Source organism: Scyliorhinus torazame, chromosome 11 (assembly GCF_047496885.1).
Source record: "Scyliorhinus torazame isolate Kashiwa2021f chromosome 11, sScyTor2.1, whole genome shotgun sequence".
NCBI lineage: Eukaryota > Metazoa > Chordata > Chondrichthyes > Carcharhiniformes > Scyliorhinidae > Scyliorhinus > Scyliorhinus torazame.
The window spans coordinates 164,198,472-164,223,101 of NC_092717.1; the positions used below are offsets into that span (position 1 = coordinate 164,198,472).

The following is a 24,630-nucleotide window of genomic DNA, read 5'->3' on the forward strand; positions in this document are numbered from 1 at the left end:
TAGAAACATATAAATAGGAGGAGGCCATTCAGCCCTTCAAGCCTGCTCCGCCATTCATTATGATCATGGCTAATCATCCAACTCAATAGCCTGATCCCCCCCCCCTCCCAATATCCTTTGATCCCCTTCGCCCCAAGTACTATATCGAACTGCTTCTTGAAAGCATACAATGTTATGTCCTCAACTGCTTTCTCTGGTAGTGAATTACACAAACTGACCACACACTGGGTGGATAAATATTTCCTCATCTCAGACCTAAATGGTCTACCCCTTATCCGCAGCCTGTGACGCCTGGTTCTGGACACCCCTCCCCATCGGGAACATCCTTCTTGCAGTGGTTTCTCTTCCTGCTCCCACACCATTATCTCTGGTGTCCCTGAAGGATCTATTCTTGGTCCCTCCCCTTTTTACCATCTACACGTTGCTCCTTGCAACATCATCTGAAAGCAGTGTTAGCTTCTATACATAGGATGATGACACCTGGCTCTGCCTCCCCACTACCTATCTTGACTCCTCCATGATCAGAATGCTTATCTGACTTCCAGTACTGGCTAAGCAGAAATTTCCTCCAGTCAAATATTGGGAATACTGAAGCCATTGTTTTCAGTTATTAGCAGCACCTTACTGACGACATTAATGTCACATCTGGGCCTCTTGATCCGAGAGGAAATTATGACAGGGTATCTCGCAGGTTTTGCTCCACTCTCGGGTGATTCCTCGTTTTGTTTTTTAACATGTCAGTTTTGAGAACGCCAACTCGCACAGGTAGGTTGTGGGAAACGGTATGTGAACTGCCGATAACAAAATCTGCAAGCAGCCCAAATATGTCCAGAGGCATTTCTGCTAACTTCAGTTTCAGTGTATGATCTATCCTGAGCTCTGTAAATTCTTCTTTCTTTTGATGACAATGTATTTGATGATTCAAACGAAAATGAACTAAAAATGGACTGTGGCGACTAGGGGCTTTTCACAGTAACTTCATTGCGGTGTTAATATAAGCCTGCTTGTGACATTAATAAAGATTATTATCAAGCTGTGTGGTGATGAGGTTGATCATGTTGTGCCACCAGGATTTGCTGATGCCAACTTGAACTCACTCGACCCACTTGCCATTTTTCCTTCCAAAGGGCCAGTTTTGATCTGAAACCTTGAAGTTTATCTGTGGCAGTCAGAATGTTCTCACTTTTCCCCTGCATTTCAACATTCAATTCATTCAGATGGCTGAATATATCTGAAAGATATGCAAGCTGAGCACAGCAAGAATCGCCACATATTAAATCTTTGTGTGGCAATTCATGCAGAGTTGAAAATCTTTTAGTGCATTACAGAGCTCATAAACATGAGGGGACTTTTCCCGAGACGGCCATTGCAGTTGCATGCATATGTAAACCCGGGTACTCGGCTCCCATTTCTTCACACAAAATAGTTAAACAAGCACAATTTCAAAGGACGTGACTTCACATTACTCACGATTTTCACTATTTAGTCTAACATTGCAGTTAACTCGGATGGCATTGTTCTGGCATCAAGGGCTTCACGTTACAGGATACTGAAGCTGACCTGCACGTCAGGATTTTGTTCTTGCCCATGAATCCTTTGACCTTTCCGGCCGTGGAAGATGCTCCGTTAGTGCTGATGCTATCGCAGGTGGTCCAGTAAAAATTGTTTTCCTCCAGATAAGCAGCTGTGACAGGACAGAATTCCTCTCTGGTTGCATGACCAGACAGCTCTTTGCAAAAGAAGAAATTAATTGATCGAATCCCCGTCAGCATACCTGATTGGCTAAGAGCTGGCAGTGTCTTCTAATCTGCACCTACAAACAAGATATTTATGGAACTCTGCAACCTCTGGCAGCCAGATCTGAAATCTCAGGTCGGGGTTCCTAATAGAGGTTGCAGGTACTGTATGCCAGGAGAGAATTCATTGTCATCTATCGGCAGGGCAAGCTTTCCACTCCTTTCTAATTTCTCCTGAAGCACCTGTCCAATATCAAATGAATATTTCATCAAAACCCCTTTCCATTCAAAGGGATGTGGGTGTATATGTACACATCACATTTTTCTCGCCCGCGCTAATTTCCTTTATTATACAGAGAGGTTTAGTTTGTCCTTCGTTTAACTGACCCTAAGTGCATTTCATTACCCTCCTGGATCGGTCCATGGTTCCTTCCCCTTCCCCGTTGTCCTCCCACCTCCCCCGACTTCGGCTGTGCTTTTCTTTTATTTTCCTTTGGGGCTGCTTTTGAGCTCTCTTTGACCAGTAGGGCTCTTCCCGAGCTCGCCTCACTTAATCTCTAATTGGAGCCTGTTTCTCCTTTAATCTCTAATTGGAGTCTGTTTCTCCTTTTCTTAACTTCATTGGCTCCTGGTTTGTACCTCTGACTTCTTCCCTCCCTGGGAATTTTTTTATTTTTTACTTCTGTTTTTGTTGACTTCTGCCTCCTTTGCTTCTCCTCAGGTTTTCGCTGATTTTGTGTTTTCATTTTCTGCGCAGGCACATGGGCCCTTCATCCTCAACTCCATTATCAGCATCTCCAATTCCCAAGGAACCTGGGGTCTTCCATGCATGTGCAGGCTAGGAAAGGGCTGCACATTCGCAGTTCAAACTGTTTTAAATTGGTTATTTGAACTGCACACGTGCTGGCCGGGCTTCACATGCACTGGGAGGGCTGCACATGCACATGCACTGGACGGGCAGGGCTGCACATGCACATGCACTGGTTGGGCACCGCTACGCATGCACATGCACTGGCTGGGCATGCACATGCACTGGCCGGACAGGGCTGCAGGTGCACATGCACTGGACGGGCAGGGCTACACATGCACATGCACTGGCTGGGCACGGCTGCGCATGCACATGCACTGGCTGGGCACGGCTGCGCATGCACATGCACTGGCTGGGCACGGCTGCGCAGGCACATGCACTGGCTGGGCAGGGCTGCACATGCACTGGCCGGACAGGGGTGCACGTGCACATGCACTGGCCGGGCAGGGCTGCGCATGCACATGCGCTGGCTGGGCACTGCTGCGCATGCACATGCGCTGGCTGGGCACGGATGCACATGCACTGGCCGGGCACGGCTGCGCATGCACATGCACTGGCTGGGCAGGGCTGCACGTGCACATGCACTGGCCGGGCAGGGCTGCACATGCACAAGCACTGGCCGGGCAGGGCTGCACGAGCGCACGCACTGGCCGGACAGGGCTGCACACCCACTGTTCGGATTTTCTATGTTGGTCAGGCGCATATGCATTTGGGTGTAACCAATGTTAAAAATCCAAACCGTTCATGTGCAGCCCTTTCTCAGCCAGCGCATGCGTGAAAGGCCCAAAGTTTATCGGAACATGGATGCCAATCACGAAGCTGAAGAATAGATTTAATTTATTTAAATTCATTTGTAATGTGTACACATTTTGGTTGCTTGGGGAGACCGGAATATCCACCTATTTCAGATTGCGCTACAGCAAAGTGGCACAGTGGTTAGCACTGCTGCTTCATAGCACCAGGGACCCGGGTTCGAATCCGGCCTCGGGTGACTGTCTGTGCGGAGTCCACACATTCTCCCCGTGTCTGCGTGGGTTTCCTCCAGATGCTCCGGTTTCCTCACACATGCAGAAAAATGTGCAGGTTAGGTGGTTTGGCTTTGATAAATTGCCCCTTAGTGTTCAAATATGTGCAGGTTAGGTGGGGTTGCAGGGAGGGCGGGACAGTGAGCCAAGGTAAGGTGCTCTTTCAGAGGGTTGGTGCAGACATGATGGGCTGAAAGGCCTCCTGCACTGTAGGAATTCTATGTTCTAATACCAACTTTTGATGTAAAGGCGGAACAAGATCACAAACAATGCAGATGAAAGCAGTACTCATACCGTTTCCCGCAACCTACCTGTGCGAGTTGGCATTCTCAACACTGGCATATGTTTTAAAAAAACAAAAGGAAGAAGCGCCTGAGGGTGGAGCAAAACCTGCGAGTTGCTCTCTTATTTCCTCCCCGATCAAGAGGGCAGGCCCTGGTGTCACACTAATGTTGTCGGTATGATGCTGCTCAAAGTATTTCCTTCATCTATGAACTTTCACTTTGAGAAATGCAGACTTAAAAAAAAAAAGCAATTGAAATCGTTAATGGGAAACACTTTTAAACTGTGTTCCTTTTCAATAACAATATTGTATTTGGTGATGAGACTTTCATTGTAACTTCTTAAACTGATGAAAATTGCATTAAATGGTGGCTTGACTTGTTTTGGAGATGAAAGGGTTTTGCGAGAGGGTAGTTCAGGAGAAAATGGGTGTGCTTCGAAGTTTTTTACAGTACAAAGGTGTGTCATGACATTTAAACGGTTGGGAACCACCTGTTCTAAAGTCACACATCAGTTCTCCCTACTCTTGAGTATGCATACTCCTCTTCCCTTGACCCTCCCTCACATCATACACATACAAACCAATGCATTGAATAAAGATTATTTTATTTCACACTTAACTCTTTCCAACCTTGATAGTGAAATTCATTGCGGGCTTCGATCTTCATCTTGGTTTCATGGTTAAAAGACACTACACTATGTACTTTCACAATCTTGCTGTCCCTAGAGCTAGTAGGATGAATTATGCCTACTTCCACATTAACACCAATGCCATATTCATTACTTGCTTATGACAAGTCCACATTTGGCAGCCACGTCACCTGCCTTGAATCCTGCAGCAAATTTAATTCACACTTTCACAATGTGGTGGACTGTCTGATCAGGGTGCCTACAATCGAATGCTGGCTACTAAAGTGTGATGTATGTTTTTAAATTCCTTTTTCCCCACTGCAGAAACATGATCTCTGCTCAGTTTTTCCCAGCGAGAGCCTCACTATATCCATCTCCAATCTTTTGACTGCCTATTAACTTTCGTAGTGCTAGTGAAGGAAAGAAGCAAACAAACGTGACAGGAATTGACTCATAATCTTTTAAATTCTTTCATGGAATGTGAACATTTCTGGCAAGGCCAGCGATTTGTTGTCCATCTTTAACTGCAGTCTTTGAATTGCTACAGTTCACGTGGTGTAACGACACCCACAAAGCTAGTAGGGAGGGCATTCCAGGATTTTGACCTAGCGACAGCGACGAATAGGTGATATAATTCCAAGTTAGGACAGTGTGTGGTTTGGAGGAGAATGTGCAGGTGGCGATGTTCTTGTGTGTCTGCTCCCCTTGTCCGAGGTGGTAGAGGTTGAAGGTAGAGGTGATAGGTTGCAGGCTTGGAAGGTGCTGTCAAAGGAAGCTTGACAGATTGCTGCAGTGAATCTTGTAGATGGTACAAACGCTTCTGGAGCTCCTGTATTTACATGGCTGACCCTGTTAATGTTTCGTCATTTGTGGCCCACTAACCATCCAGGATCTTGATAGTTGGGATTCAGCAGTGTAATGCTGCTGAACATCAAGACGCGATGATTAGATTCTCTCTTGTTGGAGATGGTCATTGACTATACTTGTGTGGACACTTCCGGTGACGGCGGGCGGGAGGCGGCCGCACAATGGAGAGCCCCCGCTCGGGAACGGCAATTTTGGGGCTTTAAGCCCGGTCCCAGGGTCCGCGGAGGTAGCAGAAGAAGGGAGAAGGCACGGAGGAGGCACTGAGAAGACACAGGAGGGGAAAAACCCCCAAAGAAAAATGTCGAGGGTGAGCAGAAAAACGGCCGAAAAAAAACCAGCTGGAGGTCCGTCGGGGAGTGGAAAGGTCATCGCGGGGTCACCAGGAAAAATGGAGGCAGGAGCACCAGGGAAGGCCGCACTGCTTACGGCGGAATAAATAACTAAGGTGATGGCTGTGGAATTCCAAAAGCAGTTGGCGCAGATTGCGAAATGCATGGAGACGGTGAGGAAGGAGATGAGGGAGGTTTTGAGTGTGCTGGTGGAGGAGGCGGTTTCCCCGGTGAGGACGGAGGTGGCGAGCGCAGTGGCGGAGGTGCGAGAGCAAGGGGAGGCGCTGAAGGAAGTGGAGGAGACGTTATTGCAGCACGGTGATCAACTTGCCTCGATGGGGAAAGAGATGCGGAAGGTGATGGATACTAACAAGGATCTGCGAGGAAAAATGGAAGACCTGGAAAATAGATCCAGGCGTCAGAACTTGAGGATTGTGGGGCTGCCCGAAGGAGCTGAAGGACCGAAGCCGACTGAGTATTTTGCCGCGATGCTAGCAAAATTACTGGGGGAGGGGGAGGACCCCTCCCGATATGAACTGGATCGGGCTCATCGGTTGTGGAGGCCTGTACCAAAGGCGAGTGAGCCGCCAAGGGCAGTGACTCTGTGCTTCCGTAGGTACAGGGTGAAGGAGAAGGTCCTGAGCTGGGCCAAGCAGAAGCGGGTGGTGCAGTGGGCTGGAGCTGGTATATGTGTATACCAGGACTTTACGGTGGAGCTGGCAAGGAGGCGGGCTGCTTTCAACCGGGTGAAGAGGGCACTGTACATTAGCAAGGTGCGGTGCGGCATTGTATATCCAGCGAAGCTGAAGGTGACTTACAAGCTCAGGGACTTTTATTTTGTAACGGCGGAAGCAGCGGAGGAGTTTGCGAAAGCAGAAGGACTGTGGCAGAACTGACAAACTGAGGAATGGCCATGTGCCGATGTAACCTCATGACTGTATTTTCTTCTTTTCTGTATCACTGCGCGCGGGTGTAGAGATTAAAGGAGCCAATGTGGTATATATTTGGACGAGGGAAGGGACGGGACTTTCACTCGAAATGAGAGTTCTTTGGGGTGTAGGTGGATAGGCGGGATTTGTGTGCTAAAAGGGGATCTTTGGGCTTTCCTAGGGCCGGGCAAGTGGGAAAGGGACCCGGGCGGGGGCCTCCACGCTGGCCGGTGTGTGCCGGCCAGTGAACGGGAGTGAGGTAGGGGGAGGGGCTGCGGCCATCGGAGCCTGGCAGAACAGGGTCCGAGTGGTCTAGCCGGGGTGGAAAGTTGGGGGGGAAGGAACCGATGGTAGGGGGAGGAGTTTTACAAGAGGCAGCGGACGGGAGGAGCTGGAGACCTGGGGTAGGGGGGTGGGGGGTGGGGGGGTGGGAGCTTTGTAAGATTAAGGGTGACTACGGGTAATCCCTGATTTATTTTTGTCATTTGTTTATGTAAACATGCGGGTTGAGGTTTGGGGGTTGGTGGGTAGATGGGATCATTGTTGTTATTATGGGGACTGACATATCTTGCTGATTATTGTTTATCGTTGATGGGTGTAAATGTGGGAGAAAATGTGAAAATGGAGGAGAATTTAAAAAAATTTTTTTAAAAGACTATACTTGTGTGGTGCAATGGTTACTTGCCACCTTATCAGCCTCAACCTGAATGTTGTCCAGGTCTTGCTGCATATGGACTACTCTGTACCTGAGACGTCAAATGGGGCTAAGCATTGTGCGATCATCAGCGAACATCCCCACCTTAACTTTATAATGGAGGAAAGAGCATTGATGATGCAGCTGATGGTATTTGGATATATGACACTGCCCTGAAGAACTCCTGCTGCCTACCACCCGCTGCCCTCCATACTCTTCCATCTTGAACAACACTTGGGAGGAGTCAATACTTCAATACTGCCAAGGTTCAGCTGTGACAGGTAGATTGAGGAGAGTCCAGTACAGTAGGTTTTTTCCTCATTGATTCTCTCTCTACCTGTCGGAGGCCCAGTCTGGCAGATATATTCTTTAGGGCTTGGACGGTAGTGATGCAACTGAGCCACCCATCAACTTTGAAATCCCCCACCCAGAGTAAATTTGATATTTTGCCTCCCACAGCGTGGTGTTCAAGGTGGAAGAGTACGGAGGGCAGTGGGTGGTAGGCAGCAGGAGGTTTGACATGGTGCCATGAGATTTCATGGGGACCAAAGTCCAGGACAAAGACTCTCAGGGCCACTCCCTCATGACTGTGCACCACTGTACTGCAACACCTGGTGGGTCTGTCCTGCTGATGGCAGAGGGCACACTAAGAGAAAGGTGATAGTCATGTCTGGGACATTGAATGTAAGATATGACTTGTTGCACATGACTATGTCAGGCTGTTGGTTAGATAGTCTGTGGGACAGTTCTCCCAATTTTGACACAAGGCCCCAGATGTTAGTGAGGAGAATTGTGAAAGCTTGTGCAGTATTCAGCTCAATTTGGCTGCCTTCAGAAATTTGTCCGCATTCTCTACATACTCGATGACATGCACACCGTGATCCCTGGCACAAACCCTAGCCAGGAAAACTGGGGTCAAATCAGGTTGTTTTCGTTGCACCAACTCTCTTCTACATCTACCTCATTGCAATGCTGCACTTCACCTCCATCAAATGACCACATGCGCGAAGAGAATCTACAGAACGGACAGCAAATTGTTCAACCTAAACTACTTCAACTCAAAACTGTCTGCGTGGAGTCTGCACGTTCTCCCTGTGTGTGTGTGGATTTCCTCCGGCTGCTCCGGTTTCCTCCCACAGTCCAAAGATGTGCAGGTTAGGTGGATTAGGCATGATAAATTGCCCTTAGTGTCCAAAAAGGCTAGGTGGGGTTACTGAGTTACGGCGAAAGGGTGGAGGCATAGGCTTAAGTAGGGTGCTCTTTCCAAGGGCCAGTGCAGACTCGATGAGCTGAATGGCCTCCTTCTGCACGGTAAATTCTACGAAAATGACTCCCGCGGCTTACTACGCAGCTTGGGTACCTATGAAGATGCCGGACAGGTTGGAGCAGCGGGTTTTCACCTCAGTTGTTGAGCTTCAGTATGCAGATGGCACTTCATACTCTCACTTAGAAACTGAGCTGCAGGTCACTGTCAACCCCTTCTTAGAAGCAGATGAGAAAATGGGCGCCTCACTAAACACCCAGAAAATCCACTTTTTGCACAATCTCACCCCGCCCACCTCAATCAATTAAGATCAACAGTGAGATTCTGGAAAGTGTGAATCATTTTCTCTATCTTGGGAACTTTCTCTCGATGAAGGTAGTCTTTGGCGGCAAAATTAATCATTGCCTCCAATGCACCAGCTCAGCCTTCAGCCAACTGAAGACCAGGATTTCAAGCCTGAGGCCAAGTTATTGGTTTACTGGCAATGATGATCCCCACGCTTCTACATGCTTTAGAGACCTAGACAACCTACAGCAGGCACCTCAAAGCACTGGAGGAGCATCATTAATGGCGCCTTCACAAGATCCTCCAAATCTGTGGCATGAAAGGTGGTCCAACAGCCGCAACTTCTCCCAAGTCAACCTGCCCACCATCGAGGTGCTAATAACTCAAAACCATCTCCGTTGGGCAGGACATGTCGCTTCGTATGTCTGACACCAGATTCCTGAAGCAATTGCTCAACTTGAGACTTTGTCGACGCTTCCAGGAGGACAGCGGAAATACTTTATGGATCTCTTCAAAGCACCCTTGATGAGATCAAACATTCCTTCTGGCGTATGCAAATCCCTGGCTAGTGACCAACTGAAATAGAGAAGGTTTATTTAGGAAGGTACTAAACAAACCAAGATATTGAGAACATGCAGAGCGAAGGTGAGGTGTCCGAGATGATGCACAAGTCTCTAAACACCTTCTGCCCAACCCTCCAAACGCCATCTGTTCCTCATGTAGCAGAGTCTACAGATCACCCATGGACTTTATCAGCCATCCCCGAACCCATTTAACCAGATTGAAAAGAAATCGTCCTGAATCCTGAGGGACTGCTTTAGAAGAAGAATTCAAAAATTAAAGGTCAGGAATGGTACCTCCCCTTATTACATACTCTAATAACTTAACCAAGGCTCGTCTTCCAATAGCAAACCCCTTTTATTGTAGGAACGGAAAAGGCCACTCCCGCGGCTTACAACACATGCGTTCAAGCCCGGGGGACCTATGAAGATGCCGGACAGGTTGGAGCAGCTGGTTTTAAGCTCCCACCATACATTTCCTATTGGGCAAGCGCCCGCTTAATAGGGGAATTCATACTCCACAAAGTCCACGGTGAGACCTATTGATGATATCCCATGTCCTTTGTGGCTACCATAACACATACTTTCTTGTGGGAAAAGTGATTTATGTTGAGCATCTTTTCATTCAGCACACCATTTGAACACATAGGAGTTCTGAACAAGGGATAGATAGCTGTAGCCAGAAAACAGGTTCTCAAGAAATCTATGAGACTTAGTGTAATAGTTCCTTGACTTTTTCATATTGCACCTAGACCTCCTAACAGTAATGAGGAGTTATTTTTACAGACAACTCAACAACCAGGAACACTACAAACAGTTATTCGCAGATCTGACCAAGGAACATACCCGCCAACTCAACAGACTGATCAAGACGTTGGATCCAGACATTCAGTGCACCCTATGTGCTCTCATCCCACATATCCCCGCGTTGGAGATCTCTACTGCCTCCCAAAAATACACAAGCCCAACACACCAGGCCATCCTATTGTATTAAGCAATGGGACCCTGTGTGAGAACCTCTCTGGCTACGTTGAGGGCATCTTGAAACCCATCGTACAAGGAACGCCCAGCTTCTGTTGCGATATGACAGACTTCTTACAGAAACGCAGCACCCATGAACCAGTTGAACCAGGAACATTCCTCATCACAATGGACGTCTCGGCATTCTACACCAGCATCCCCCATGACGACAGTAGTGCTGCAACTGCCTCAGTACTCAACACCGCCAATTGCCAATCTCCAGATGCAATTCTGCAACTCATCCGCTTCATTCTGGATCACAACGTCTTCACCTTCGACAACAAATTCTTCATCCAGACACACGGAACAGCCATGGGGACCAAATTCGCACCCCAATACACCAACATCTTCATGCACAAGTTTGAACAAGACCTCCTCACCGCACGGGACCTTCATACCGACGTTATACACCAGATACATCAATGACATTTTTTTCCTTTGGACCCACGGCGAAGAATCACTGAAACGACTACACGATGACATCAATAAGTTCCACCACCATCAGACTCACCATGGACTACTCTCCAGAATCGGTTGCATTCTTGGACACGCTCATCTCCATCAAGGACAACCACCTCAGCTCTTCGCTTTACCGCAAGCCCACGGATAACCTCACGATGCTCCACTTCACCAGCTTCCACCCTAAACACATTAAAGAAGCCATCTTCTGTGGACAGGCCCTCCGTGTACACAGGATCTGCTCAGATGAGGAGGAGCGTAACAGACATCTACAGACGCTGCAAGATTCCCTCGTACGAACGGGATATGATGCTCGACTCATCGACCAACGGTTTCAACGCGCCACAGCAAAAAAATGCACCAACCTCCTCCGAAGACAAACACAGGACACAACCGACAGAATACCCTTCGTCATCCAGTACTTCCCCGGAGCGGAGAAACTACAACATCTTCTTCGCAGCCTTCAACACGTCATCGCTGAAGACTAACATCTTGCCAAGGTCATCCCCACTACTTGCCTTCAAACAACCACGCAGCCTCAAACAAACCATTGTTTGCAGCAAACCCAGCCTTCAGAATAGCGACCACAACACAACACAACCCTGCCATGGAAATCTCTGCAAGACGTGCCAGATCATCGACATGGGTACCACCATTACAAGTGAGAACACCACCCACCAGGTACGTGGTACATACTCGTGTGTCTCGGTCAATGTTGTCTACCCCATACGCTGCAGGAAAGGATGTCCCAAAGCATGGTACATTGGCGAGACCATGCAGACGCTGTGACAATGAATGAACAGACATCGCCTGACAATCGCCAGGCAGGAATGTTCCCTTCCAGTCGGGGAACACTTCAGCAATCAAGGGCATTCAGCCTCTGATCTTCGGGTAAACGTTCTCCAAGGCGGCCTTCAGGACGCGTGACAACGCAGAATCAGTGACACCTCTTCATTCACCCGAGGAAGGAGCTGTGCTCCGAAAGCTAATGATTCGAAACAAACCTGTTGGACTTTAACCTGGTGTTGTGAGACTTCTTACTGAGTTATTTTTAGAAAGAGTTGTAACTGTAATAAAAAGTGATACATGTCATGTATTTGTACTAACCGAGTCTCAATCACTGCAATGTTGCATGATTGCAGGCAGCATGGTGGCACAGTGATTAGCACTGCTGCCTCACAGCACCCTGGACCCGGTTTAATTCCAACTTTGAGTTAATGTCTGTGTGGAGTTTGCACATTCTCCCTAGGTCTGCGTGGGTTTCCTCCGGGAGCTTCAGTTCCTTCCCACTGTCTAAAGATGTGCAGGTTAGGTGGGGTTACAGGGATAGGGCAGGGGAGTGGGCCTCGGTAGGCTGCTATTTCGGGGGGGTGGTGGTGGGGGGGGGGGGGGGGGGGGTGGGGGTGGGGGGGGGGGCGGTGGTCAGTGCAGACTCGATGGGCCGAATGCCCTCCTGCCCTGTAGGAATTCTATGGATTTGTGCTGATTTAAATATACTTTAGAGACTGCATCCTCCTATTAGTACAATACAGTTGAGGATACTGAATATTTCTCATTGCAGAGATCAGGATGTTATAAGTAGGGGAAAATAAAATGATTGCTCAGCCTAACCTCTACACGTGTAACAAGATGTTGACCCTGCCAGCAGCCAATTAAGCAGAATGCAGATACAATTGGCTGAAAATGATTGCTTATTCCGTTAACGTTCTTTATCTGCTGATGCTGTGGAAAGTGATCAAGCTGTACTCCGTTCTAAAAACCAAATCTTCATTCCTTGACACCTTCAAAACCAGTAAATGTGCTGATTGCATGGAACTGAAGACCTGATGATCAAATATGCTAAAAACAGAAATGTACTGTGTGATCCCGATAAGAAATATTCTACCAAACATCATAAGCTTTCTGGTATTAGAATAATTAGATGTGCAAATGATTCTCTATCTAGAATCTAGAGGTTGGCTTATCATAACACATTGCATTGTGCAAACTTAAGGCAAATTACCATTACCCACAGAACACATTGGGGATAGTAAACAATGGATCTCTCATTAATTCATTCCTTGTTTTAATGCTGTTAGCATCATTGACTTTATTTGCTCTTGGGATGTGACAAAGGTTGCAGCCATTGCCCTGAAAAGATAATAATCTTTATTAGTGTCACAAGTAGGCTTACATTAACACTGCAATGAACTTACTGTGAAAATCCCCTCATTGCCACACTTTGGGGCTTGTTTGGGTACACTGAGGGAGAATTTGGAATGTCCAATTCACCTAACAAGTCTTTTGGGACTTGTGGGAGGAAACCGGAGCACTCGGTGGAAACCCACACAGACACGGGGAGGACGTGCAGACTCCACGCAGACAGTGACGCAAGCCGGGACTCGAATCTGGGTCCCTGGTGCTGTGAAGCAACAGTGCTAACCATTGTGCTACCGTACCGCCCTGTTGATTGATATGTTGTTTGAACCATGATAAAGTAATTAATAGGGGTGAGGAAACAGTTGGCTTGTCTCAGTCTGGGTAGCAAGATTTGTTATGTTGTTAAAATATTAATTAGACGGAATAATCTTAACAGATGGTGTATATTTGAAGTGTTCTGTCTCATGTTAGTGTGCCATAATTATATTTCACGCAACTTCAAAAATAATTTGGTTTCATCATCCACTCGATGTACCATTTTTGTTTATAGTTGTGCTCTCTGTCCTTGCAAACTACCATCTTATCTCCAACCACCTATTCCTCTTGGGGCTTGAGCATGTTGCCTCCAAATCTACCCAGCTTTTCTCCAATTCCATGTTTCCTTCTTTCCAATCGTGCTTCCATCCCAGAAACAGGCTTTATGTGATGTAATTTGTGATTTTTATACAAACTGTGCCCATGGTATGTTATGCCTTTTGGTGCTTCTTGAGATCATTTAGACAATCGATCACACCATTCTCCCCCATTGTCCAATTGAGGGAGACTTCCTCCACTTGGCTCTACTCTTAGCAGTCCAGGTCACCAGAGAATCTGCTACATTTGATACTCCCGGGATCAATACTTGAGGCCCTTCCAGTTTAGCATTTATATATTCCCTCTCAAAAACACCATCCAAAAACACAAATCAGATTCCACATATTCTGACAGCACCAGGCTCCAGCTTTCATCACCACATCTCTTGGCTTCCCGACTACCATCACACAGTGCGTCTGACATCTAGTATTGGGTGAACCAAAATTTCCTCTGGTTAGCTATTTGGAAGAACAAAGCTATTGTTTTCGGCTTCGCCATCAACCTCATCCGCCCCACCACTAATTCCACCACTAATTCTGTCCCCCTCACTGTCTGAGACTAAACCAGACTCTTCACAACATCGGTGTCCTAGTTCACTCTAATCTGTGCTTCCAGCCCCATATCCTTGCCATAACCAAGGTTACCTACTTCTACCTCCCTTAATATCAGCCCAACTGCTGTTGAAACCTTCATATAAGCTTTTGTTGCCTTCAGGCTCAACTATTCCAATATTCCTCAGGCCAGTCTCCCATATTATAGCCTCCATATTCTTCAGGCCAGCTCCCATGTTCTCCATAAAATTGAGCTAATCTAAAACTCTGCTGTCTAAATTCTAACGTGCACCTGAGTTCCAGTCAACTATTGGCATTGTAGGCTTCTAGCCTAGCGATGCCTCAAATTTAAATTTCTCCTCCTTATGTTAAAATCTCTTTCTGGCCTCCTCCAGCTCTATAACCCTTTGAGACTACAACATTCCTTCAATCCTGTCTTTTTTTGCATCTCTGACTTCTTTCACCCTATCATTAGCAGCCATGCCGAAGCTCTTCAAATCCTGTAAGCTCTAGAATTCCTTCCCTAATGTTTGTTTCTCTATCTCGATCTCCGGCTTTTAAACCTACCTCTTTGATCAAGCTTTTGGTTAGCAGTTGTTGTACATCCTTCTGAGACTCAGTGTTGATGTCTATTTGAAATACCCTGGGATGTTTTGCCCCATTTAAAGCTTCATTTACATTATCGATGCAAACTGTCAGTGCTGGAGATCCCAATTCTGCCCATATTCTCTAACTATAACAAAAGGAACATGAAGACCACAATTATGAGGGACTGCGGCTAAATTTGTTGTGATTTTTTTAGTTTGAGTCTTTCACTATGCAAACTATAAACAGTGTGAAACTACTTAGTTTGCTGGCACATCAACGTTAAAAGCATCAATGCTTTGGCCGTGATTGGGCGACAAAGTCAGGTGTGTTGGAATCTTTATATTGAATTTGGATAAATCCGATATCTAGATTTAGTGCAGTCTTAATTCCCAGAAGTAACAGATGGAGATGTTACTTTGACAAGCCCTAAATATCTTCACTTCATAAATAGTGACTCCACCTATGTTTATGCTGGGCTGCTATTAATTATCTTTTGCAATTCTTCAAACTGGTTTAGCCAAACAAAAGTGTTTGTATGCTGTGCATTTGGCGATAACTCCCTGATATTATAATTAGATTATGGCTCTGGGAAAGTTTTTCTAAAAGATATCGGAGGTACCCTCAATAATGATGCTTAGAGATTAAACTGTAAAGAAGGCTTTATTAGATGAATAACTATGCTACAGCTATGGACAAGAGCTGTACAGACCATGAGGCAGGCCTTTATGTATGGCTCCCAGATGGGCGGAGCCAGAGGCGGAGTCCCCAGGGTTCCAAGCCCGGTCTTAAAGGGGACATCACCTTACATGATGATAAGGCAGTAACCGTTCATCACATTCACCCCCTGTTTAAAAAGGAGTCCGGCGGGGGTGAAGTGCCATCATAGGTCCATCCGTCTCGATGGCCGGATCGTCCTCCTCGACCTCCTCAATTCGGGCGGTGGTGCGGCGGGCACGGACGTCCCGGTTGAGGGCACATCCGGGAGCACAGCGGTCGGTGCTTCGGTCCGGGTCAGGGCAGAGGAACTAGGCAGGGCCGGGGGTAGCGGAGCCGGCGCCGGCGGGGCGTGTAAAGGGGGGCGCAAGGGGGGGCGCACGGTAGGAGCTCACCAACTCCTGGGCCGGAAGGGGGTGTGTTGTAGGGGGCGACGGGTCCTGCAGGGGAGCGGCGCGGGAAGGGGCGTCTGTGGTGGAGGATCCAGCGGGCGCCAGATCCCGGAGGGAAACCGTATCTTGCCTTTCGGAGTACTCCACGTAGGCGTAACTGGGGTTGGCGTGGAGCAGTCGGACCTTTTCAACTAGTGAGTCCGTTTTGTGGCTCCTCGCGTGCCTCCGGAGAAGAACAGGTCCCGGAGCCATCAGCCAAGGTGGAAGCGAGACCCCGGAGGTAGACTTCCTGGGGAAGAGAAACAATCGGTCGTGAGGGGTCTCATTTGTGGCTGTGCAGAGGAGTGACCTAATGGAGTGTAGGGCATCGGGTAGGACCTCCTGCCAGCGGGTGGTTGGGATATTTCTCGACCGCAGGGCCAGAAGGACACCCTTCCACACAGTCGCGTTCTCCCTCTCCACCTGCCCGTTTCCCCGTGGGTTATAACTGGTCGTTCTGCTCGAGTCGATGCCTTTGCTGAGCAGATACTGACACAGTTCATCGCTCATGAACGATGTACCCCGGTCGCTGTGGATATAAGCAGGGAAACCGAACAGGGTGAAGATGCTGTGCAGTGCCTTAATCACCGTGGCTCAGGTCATGTCGGTGCAGGGAATGGTGAATGGGAAACGGGAGAACTCATCGATCACGGTGAGGAAATAGGCACAACAGTTTGTGGACGGGAGGGGCCCCTTGAAGTCCACGCTCAGTCGCTCAAAGGGGCCCGAGGCCTTCACGAGCCGAACCTTGTCTGGCCGATAGAAGTGCGGTTTGCACTCCGCACAGACCTGGCAGGCCCTGACCATGGCCTTGACCTCCTTGGTTGAGTAAGGTAGGTTGCTGGACTTGATGAAATGGACGAGCCGGGTAACCCCCGGGTGGCAGAGGTCATTGTGGATGGCTTGCAGGCAGTCCTCCTGCGCGTTGGCGCATGTGCCGCTTGACAGGGCATCTGGGGGCTCATTGAGCTCCCCTGGACGATACTTGATATCGTACGAGTAGGTGGAGAGTTCGATCCTCCACCTCAAAATTTTATCGTTTTTTATTTTGCCCCGTTGCGTGTTATCGAACATCTAGGCGACCGACTGTTGGTCGGTGACGAGGGTAAACCTCCTACCGGCGAGGTAGTGTCTCCAGCACCGCACAGCCTCCACAATGGCTTGTGCCTCCTTTTCGACTGCAGAGTGTCGAATCTCGGAGGCGGTGAGGGTTCGGGAGAAGAACGCTACTGGTCTGCCTCCTTGATTGAGGGTAGCAGCCAGGGCGATGTCTGATGCATCGCTCTCTACCTGGAAAGGGATGGTTTCGTCCACCGCGTGCATGGCGGCCTTGATGATGTCGGCCTTGATGCGGTTGAAGGCCAATTGAGCCTCAGCCGAGAGGGGGAAAGTGGTGGTCTTTAGGAGTGGGCGGGCTTTGTCCGCATACTTGGGGACCCACTGGGCGTAATAGGAGAAAAGCCCCAAGCACCGTTTGAGGGCCTTGAGGCTGCGGGGGAGAGGGAGTTCCTTAAGGGGGCGCATGCGGTCGGGGTCAGGACCTAGGACCCCGTCTTCCACGACATAGCCGAGGATGGCCAGCCGGGTGGTGTGGAAAACGCATTTGCCCTCGTTATAGGTCAGGTTAAGGGCTCGGGCGGTCTGGAGGAACTTTTTGAGGTTAGCGTCATGGTCCTGCTGATCGTGGCCGCAGATGGTGACGTTGTCCAAGTACAGGTATGTAGCCCGCAAACCGTACTGGTCCACCATTTGGTCCATCGCCCTTTGAAAGACGGAGACCCCATTTGTGACACCAAAGGGGACCCTGAGGAAGTGGAAGAGCCGGCCGGCTGCTTCGAAGGCAGTATAGGGTCGGTCTTTTGGTCGGATGAGGAGCTGGTGGTAGGCAGATTTGAGGTCGACCGTGGAAAAGACTCGGTATTGGGCGATCCGATTTACCATTTCTGCGATGCGAGGAAGGGGGTACGCATCAAGCTGCGTGAATCGGTTTATGGTCTGGCTATAATCCACGACCATCCGTTTCTTCTCCCCGGACCGGACTACCACCACTTGCGCTCTCCAAGGGCTGTTGCTAGCCTCGATGACCCCCTCTCCCAGTAAACGCTGGACCTCTGACTTGATAAAAGCCATATCTTGGGCACTGTAGCGCCGGCTCCTGGTGGCGACGGGCTTACAGTCGGGAGTGAGGTTAGCGAATAGCGAGGGGGGTGCGACTTTCAGTGTCGCAAGGCAGCACACCGTGAGGGGGGCAAGGGTCCGCCGAACTTCAGTATCAGGCTTCGGTGGCTGCACTGGAAATCCAGTCCGAGCAGCAGGGGGGCACAGAGGTGAGGGAGGATATAAAATTTGAAACGGGTGTATTTGGCACCCTGGATCGAGAGATCCGCAATACAGTACCCCGTGATTTGTACCGAGTGGGACCCAGGTGCGAGGGCTATGGTTTGGGATGCGGGATGGGTGCGTAGGGAGCAGCGCCTTACCGTTTCAGGGTGGATAAAGCTCTCCGTGCTCCCGGAGTCGAAGAGGCTTGCAGTGTCGTGCCCGTTGACCTGGACCTGCATCGTGGAGTTCTGCAGGTGTTTTGGCCGAGTTTGATCGAGGGTGATCGCACCCAGTCGCGGGTAGTCGGAGTCGTCAGCCGAGTCGGACTCGTAAAATGGCCGCTGCCGTCGGTCACACGTGTCGGGTCGAGAAGATGGCCGCCGACCAGATGGCCGCTCCCATGATTCGCACGAGGCTGATGACGCATCAGAAGAGGGCGTGTCGGGTCGGTGCGCAGCAGCATTGCGAGGCCTGCGGGCCTGAGAGCCTGATTTTCGGGCTGGCTGTTCTTTGTTTTTCTGGCCCCTGGATCTGGCCAGGCAGACCCTCGCAAAGTGCCCTTTCTTCCCGCAGTCGCTGCAGATCGCGGAGCGGGCTGGGCAGCGTGGGCGTGGGTGCTGGCCCTGTCCGCAGAAGTAGCAAGGTGTGCCCCCATGGTGAGCGGGTCGCCGCGTGGCGCAGGCCTGTAATACGGGTGAGTCTGAGGAAGTCCGGGGGGGGCTGGCAGAGTCCGCGGGGTACCCAAGTTATGTCGGGCCACCTCCAGCGAGGAGGCGAGCGTGAGCGTCTCCTGGAGGTCTTTTGCCCCGTTTTCGAGCAGCCGCTGCCGGATGTAGGTCGAGCGGATTCCGGACACGAAAGCATCCCTGATGTGCAGGTTCATATGGACTTCCCCTGTCACATCCTGATGGTCACAGTCCCTGGCAAGCGCGGTGAGTTTCTCAACAAACTCGTCGAGCGATTTCCCCCGAGCGCTGCCGGCAGGTAGAGAGCAGATGCCGGGCGTGCACCTCATTGACGGGTTTGACAAACCGCTTGCGGAGCAACTCAATCGCTTCCTCATAAGTCGTCACCTTTTCGAGCGTGGCGGAGGTTCTGTGACTCACCCGGGCGTGGAGTAGACGCAGCTTGCGTGGCCCCAGGATGGGAATCTCTGCGGAGTCCAGGTAGGCCTCGAAGCACCGCAGCCAGTATTTTAAAATGTCCTTTGCCTCCGGCGTTCGTGCTTCCAGATTGAGCTTCTCTGGTTTTAGGCCTGTTTCCATCCTGAATCTAGTTTAGTCTAATAAATTGAGGTACCCTCAATAATGACGCTTGGAGATTAAACTGTAAAGAAGGCTTTATTAGACTAATAACTATGCTACAGCAATGGACAAGAGCTGATGCTATACAGACCATGAGGCAGGCCTTTACGTATGGCTCCCAGATGGGCGGAGCCAGAGGCGGAGTCCCCAGGGTTCCAAGCCCGGTCTTAAAGGGGACATCACCTTACATGATGATAAGGCAGTAACCGTTCATCACAATATCGAAGGGGAGGGAGTGGGGTGCTTTTAGTTTTTGCTTATTTTAACCAGATTTCATCTGAAGGTGAATGATTAACATTTGCATGCTATGAAGCACTCACTTACACTTCCTGGTACTTCAAAGTAAGCCAAGGACATGGTTTATGGATGACTGGAACTGCATTGTTCATGTAATACTTTGTTACAGATTATTGTTGTAATTTAATCATGATCTCATATAGGTGAATTGGTCAGAACACCCAAATGAAATCAAACGTAGTGTGGAGAACTGTTACTTTCCAACAGTTGTTGATGCAAATTCAAAACAAATTGAACTTGAAATTGAGATGTTTGGCAAATTGATATGTGTATCAAAAATTCAGTTCCTTTCAAATTCTTATTTTGGACATTTAATTTGTACGTTGGGTGGCGCAAGTGGTTAGCAATGCTGCCTCACGGTGCCGAGGACCCGGGTTCGATCCCGGCCCCGGGTCACTGTCCGTGTGGAGTTTGCACATTCTCTCCGTGTCTGCGTGGGTCTCACCCCCACAAGCTAAAGATGTGCAGAGTAGGTGGATTGGCTACGCTAAATTTCTCCTTAATAGGAAATTTAAAAAAAAATGTTTTAAATTTTAATTTGTACGTATTTTTCCCCTATCGATCAGAATTATTTTGTTGACTGCTAACTTGTACACAAAGAGCTTCTAGTAATGTTAAATAATGTATGTTACAATATCCGTTTGACTTGTCTACATGCTTAAACTAATTAGAGATAAGTTACAACAATTCCTGTAAGTAATGCTGAGTTGTATGTTGAGTATTATATCATGCTATCTTTAACCACAGGAGAGGGGTACCAAATACCTTTCCACAGACTTGTAGGATTGCAGCTTATTCCTGTATTTACTGGAGTGGTTTTCAGCTTTGGCCAGGTGAACAAGAAGCTGCCGGGCCAAGGTTAAAGAAGCTTCCTGTAAGAAGGAAATTCAGTGGCTCTTTTACCTCTGCATAGTATAGGGAGCAGCCAAGCAGCTTGCATGCTTGTCTTGGTAATATGTGGGGCAAGTAGCGAGGGAGCTTTTTATGTATTCTTTCATGGTATGTGGATGTTGCTGATGAGGCCAGCATTAAATGCCCATTTTTTGAACTGAGTGGCTTACCATTTCTATTTCAGAGGGTGGTTAAGAATCAACCATGTTGCAGTGGGTCTGGAATCACTTGTAGGCCAGACCAGGTATGATAGCAGATTTCCTCCCCTAAAGGACATCTGTGAACCAGATGGGTTTTTATGCCAATCACAATGATTTTATGGGTACCATTAATGAGATCAGCCTTTAAATTCCAGACGATTAATTGAATTTAAGTTCCACCAGCTGCCATGGTGGGATTTGAATCCTTGTCCCAAGAACATTGGCCTGAGCCTCTGAATTACAAGTCCGGTGACATTAACACTACACCGTCTCTCCCCCATTGAATCAAATAGTATTTTGTATAAATATTTAATTTTATGCACATTAATTTTTGATTTGAAAGTTGACAGTTTACTTAATTGTTCTACAGGATATTTTTCAGTATTTGACAAGTTAGCAGATGGCACAGTGTGTGACTAAAGTTGAACTGAGCATCTCCTGCGAGAATCTATTGGATAAAGATGTTGGTTCCAAGTCTGATCCATTATGTGTGTATTTCATAAGTACTGGCGAGAATCAATGGGCTGAGGTGAGGTGTTCTCCCCAATGTATATTTCTTTAATGTTTGTTGTGAAAATGATTTTTCAGGTCCTTGATGAACAGAGGGAATGTTTTTTTTAAGCTGCAGTTTACTTTTAGTAATCTATTTCAAGACTCTGCGACATAGTTTAATCAATATTTAATATTAGCAGTTAGCTGCTTTCTCATCTTTCCCCAACCCATTTTCATTGTCCAATAAAAGCAAATTACTGCGGATGCTGGAATCGGAAACCAAAAGAGAAAATGCTGGAAGATCTCAAATGCTGGAAATTGTCAAAGCTTTGACAAAGGGTCACCTGGACTTGAAACATTAGCTTTTCCCTCTCCCTCCAGATGCTGTCAGACCTGCTGAGATTTTCCAGCATTATCTTTTAAGTTCCATTTTCCAATGTTTGCTTTTTGTTGTAGCATTGTAAATGGTAATCGCGATGAGAGAAATTCTTGCTTTGTGTGTTGTTTTCATTGGTTCTCATGACTACTTGCTATAGAAAGATTGGTTGAAAGGAATTACAAGCTTTAACATGCTCCTTTATCCTCCCTCCCTTCTCACCACCCCTGTCCTAGTCACTTGAAATTGCTGACTCACAGAATGGTAGAAAACTACAGCACAGAAGGAAACCATTCTGTTGTTATTCCTGTGCTGCCTCCTGGAAATGTTATAATCCCATTGTGGGATCTGTTAACCAACTTTGCCAAACGATCCCAAAATTGAGAAATTGCCAATAGGAGTTCACTTTATGTAGCTTTTTCTTTACTATGAACCCGAGCCAAGGTAAATTGAACATGACTCAACAGGCAAATTATACTGTTGTATCTGTTTAAAAACTCAGATACTTTGACCAGTTTATTATTCTAATGTTTTACCCAGATGCCCTTATTTGCATGATGAACAAAATGGGTTCACGGTTTAAAGCAATTTTATTCACAATTCTGTCACTCAACGAAGTATGACTCAGACTCACAACTGAGCTCTAGGTATTACCCGCACTTAGTGAAGGAGGCTGGTCAGGCTATGATCACTCGATGTGGATATCTTCTCTGAGCTCCAAAATCCAGGGTCGCTTCTTACAATGGTTGTGCCTGCGGACTCCCAGGTTATCGCTGAAGATCTGTTCCGATGTTCCTTCCTTTACACTAGTCTGGTAGTCATAGGTATACGCCCACAACTGACTGGAGTTCTCTTGTCCCATTCAGAACCCAACTGGTTAATGGGAAAAATACTTCTGTTTATCCAGGGTGGTTCAATCAAGATCCATTGTCCTCAGAAACACCGTCGTCTGACCAGCCATCAGCTCATTATGGCGTCTGATGGTTTCTTTTGTTTTTCCTTCGTCCTGCTGCAAAGTTGATCACCTGTATCTGGAAATTCATTACATATTCATAACATGGTCTTGTTCTTTCATGTAAATGTGAGTGGGTAACCAATGTGTCTTGTCAGCCTGTTTTCAGTACAACAATACTTCAAATAAAAGGTAAATTTCACCATAAATAGTCTAGACAACAAAGTTACCTCATGTACAACCACAAGGACCCGCATCACACTGCGGATTGGTGGCAGTACACAATATACAGTTCGGTATTCACGGGGTAGATCTCTGGCATCCTATCTGACAGAAGCTTTTACCTTGTAAGTTTCACGTGCACATTTCCATGAACCCTCTCTCCCGCAGGCCACAATGTACCTGATAGTGTAGTTTTCCAGAATTAATTTCCAACAGACCTGTACGCAATCTGGTCCTCTGCTACAAACACTCTGCTCTTTTCATGCCTGAGCTATTTGCATTTCTTTTTTAGCATTCATTCCCTTTTCGGTTCATGCGTACATTGCTTCCCAAAGACCTCCTATAATTCTATTTTTCTTACTGCCTGCACTAGGTGTTTATAAGCAGCTGAGTCCAGTAGCAAAGATCATAAACAAAGGTGTTATCTGATATTGGAGTCACTGAGAAAAAATGCAGTGAGGTTGATGCTTGAGCTAAGGTGTACACAATCGTGAGGTGCTTAAGAGAATTGGGGTATTGCCTGGTTGAAAGCTAGTGTAGACCCCCCTCCCCCTACCCCCCCAAGAAACTCATCCATCGTAGAATAGCAGTAACAACTAGAACCAAAGTGAATACCTAAGAGTTGTGGCACATCTTGCTTTGGTCCCAGGAAGAGTGGGGGAACCTAAGGATATTTCATTTAAAGAATTAAGGTTTATGAAATATAATTTTAAGTTAGTACTTTCTTTGTTTACTTATTGCACCGTTAAAGAGTTTATTTAAAACATTAATTCTTTCAGGTAATAACTGGGCATTTGAAGTTATTTTAAAAAAAGTTAATGGTCTCCCTCAAGATCTGAAAGCAATGACTTTAGGCTTCGCAATAATTGATTGGATAACATTTTTACTTCAACAGTAAATTGGCATTTGAAAGTGACTGTGGCATACCAAAATTGAAGTTATCTGTGGGCCGAATGTTACCTCCTCACCATCCAGACATAGCAGAATATCTTGCCAGATTCTGTGCTTGGAGCCTCATTAATTATGCACAAGGGCTTCTCCTCCAAGTCAACTGTGGACCGGTAGCTGATTTATCCACCAATCTCTAGCTGAAGGGTTTGAAGGTCCCGGCACCATATTTAAAAACCAGTCCAGCACACTCGTATCATTCTCGCTAGCTCACCTGTCTTCACCAGACCGTGCAGGATGTTAACAACCCAGAGGTAGAAGGCTAGTAACCTCAAGAAGAAGTCTGTACTTGATTCAGCCACCTTCCCGCTTGAACCTCTACCCACCACATCTGGAGTCGTAAATGGTGTGATATCCCTTTGGACCCTGGTTTTGAGCTTTTCATGCAGCCTTATTGGAGGTCCAGTTTCCCTCCACTCGGTCATCCCCTTTGCCTTCGCTTGTTTGTCACCGCCTCCTTTTTGTTTTTCTTTATTAATTCATGGGATGTGGGCGTCGCTGGCTGGGCCAGCATTTATTGCCCATCCCTGAGGGCATTTAAGAGCCGACCACATTTTTATAAAAGCAAATTACAGCGGATGCTAGAATCTGAAACAAAAAGAGAAAATACTGGAAAATCTCAGCAGGTCTGGCAGCATCTATAGGGAGAGAAAAGAGCTAATGTTTTGATTGCCGATGACCC

General features: G+C 47.6%; 1 protein-coding gene across 2 annotated transcripts in view; it reads left to right on the plus strand.

Annotated features, from left to right (window-relative positions):
- Positions 1–24,630, plus strand: part of LOC140385622 (copine-3-like) — a 122,900-nt gene that overhangs the window by 15,262 nt on the left and 83,008 nt on the right. For both annotated transcript variants that reach the window (XM_072467955.1, XM_072467954.1), the window contains exon 2: positions 21,329–21,487. In XM_072467955.1, coding sequence (XP_072324056.1) covers positions 21,359–21,487 — 129 coding nt within the window. In that variant the 5' untranslated portion in view covers positions 21,329–21,358. The remainder of the gene's footprint in view (positions 1–21,328; positions 21,488–24,630) is intronic.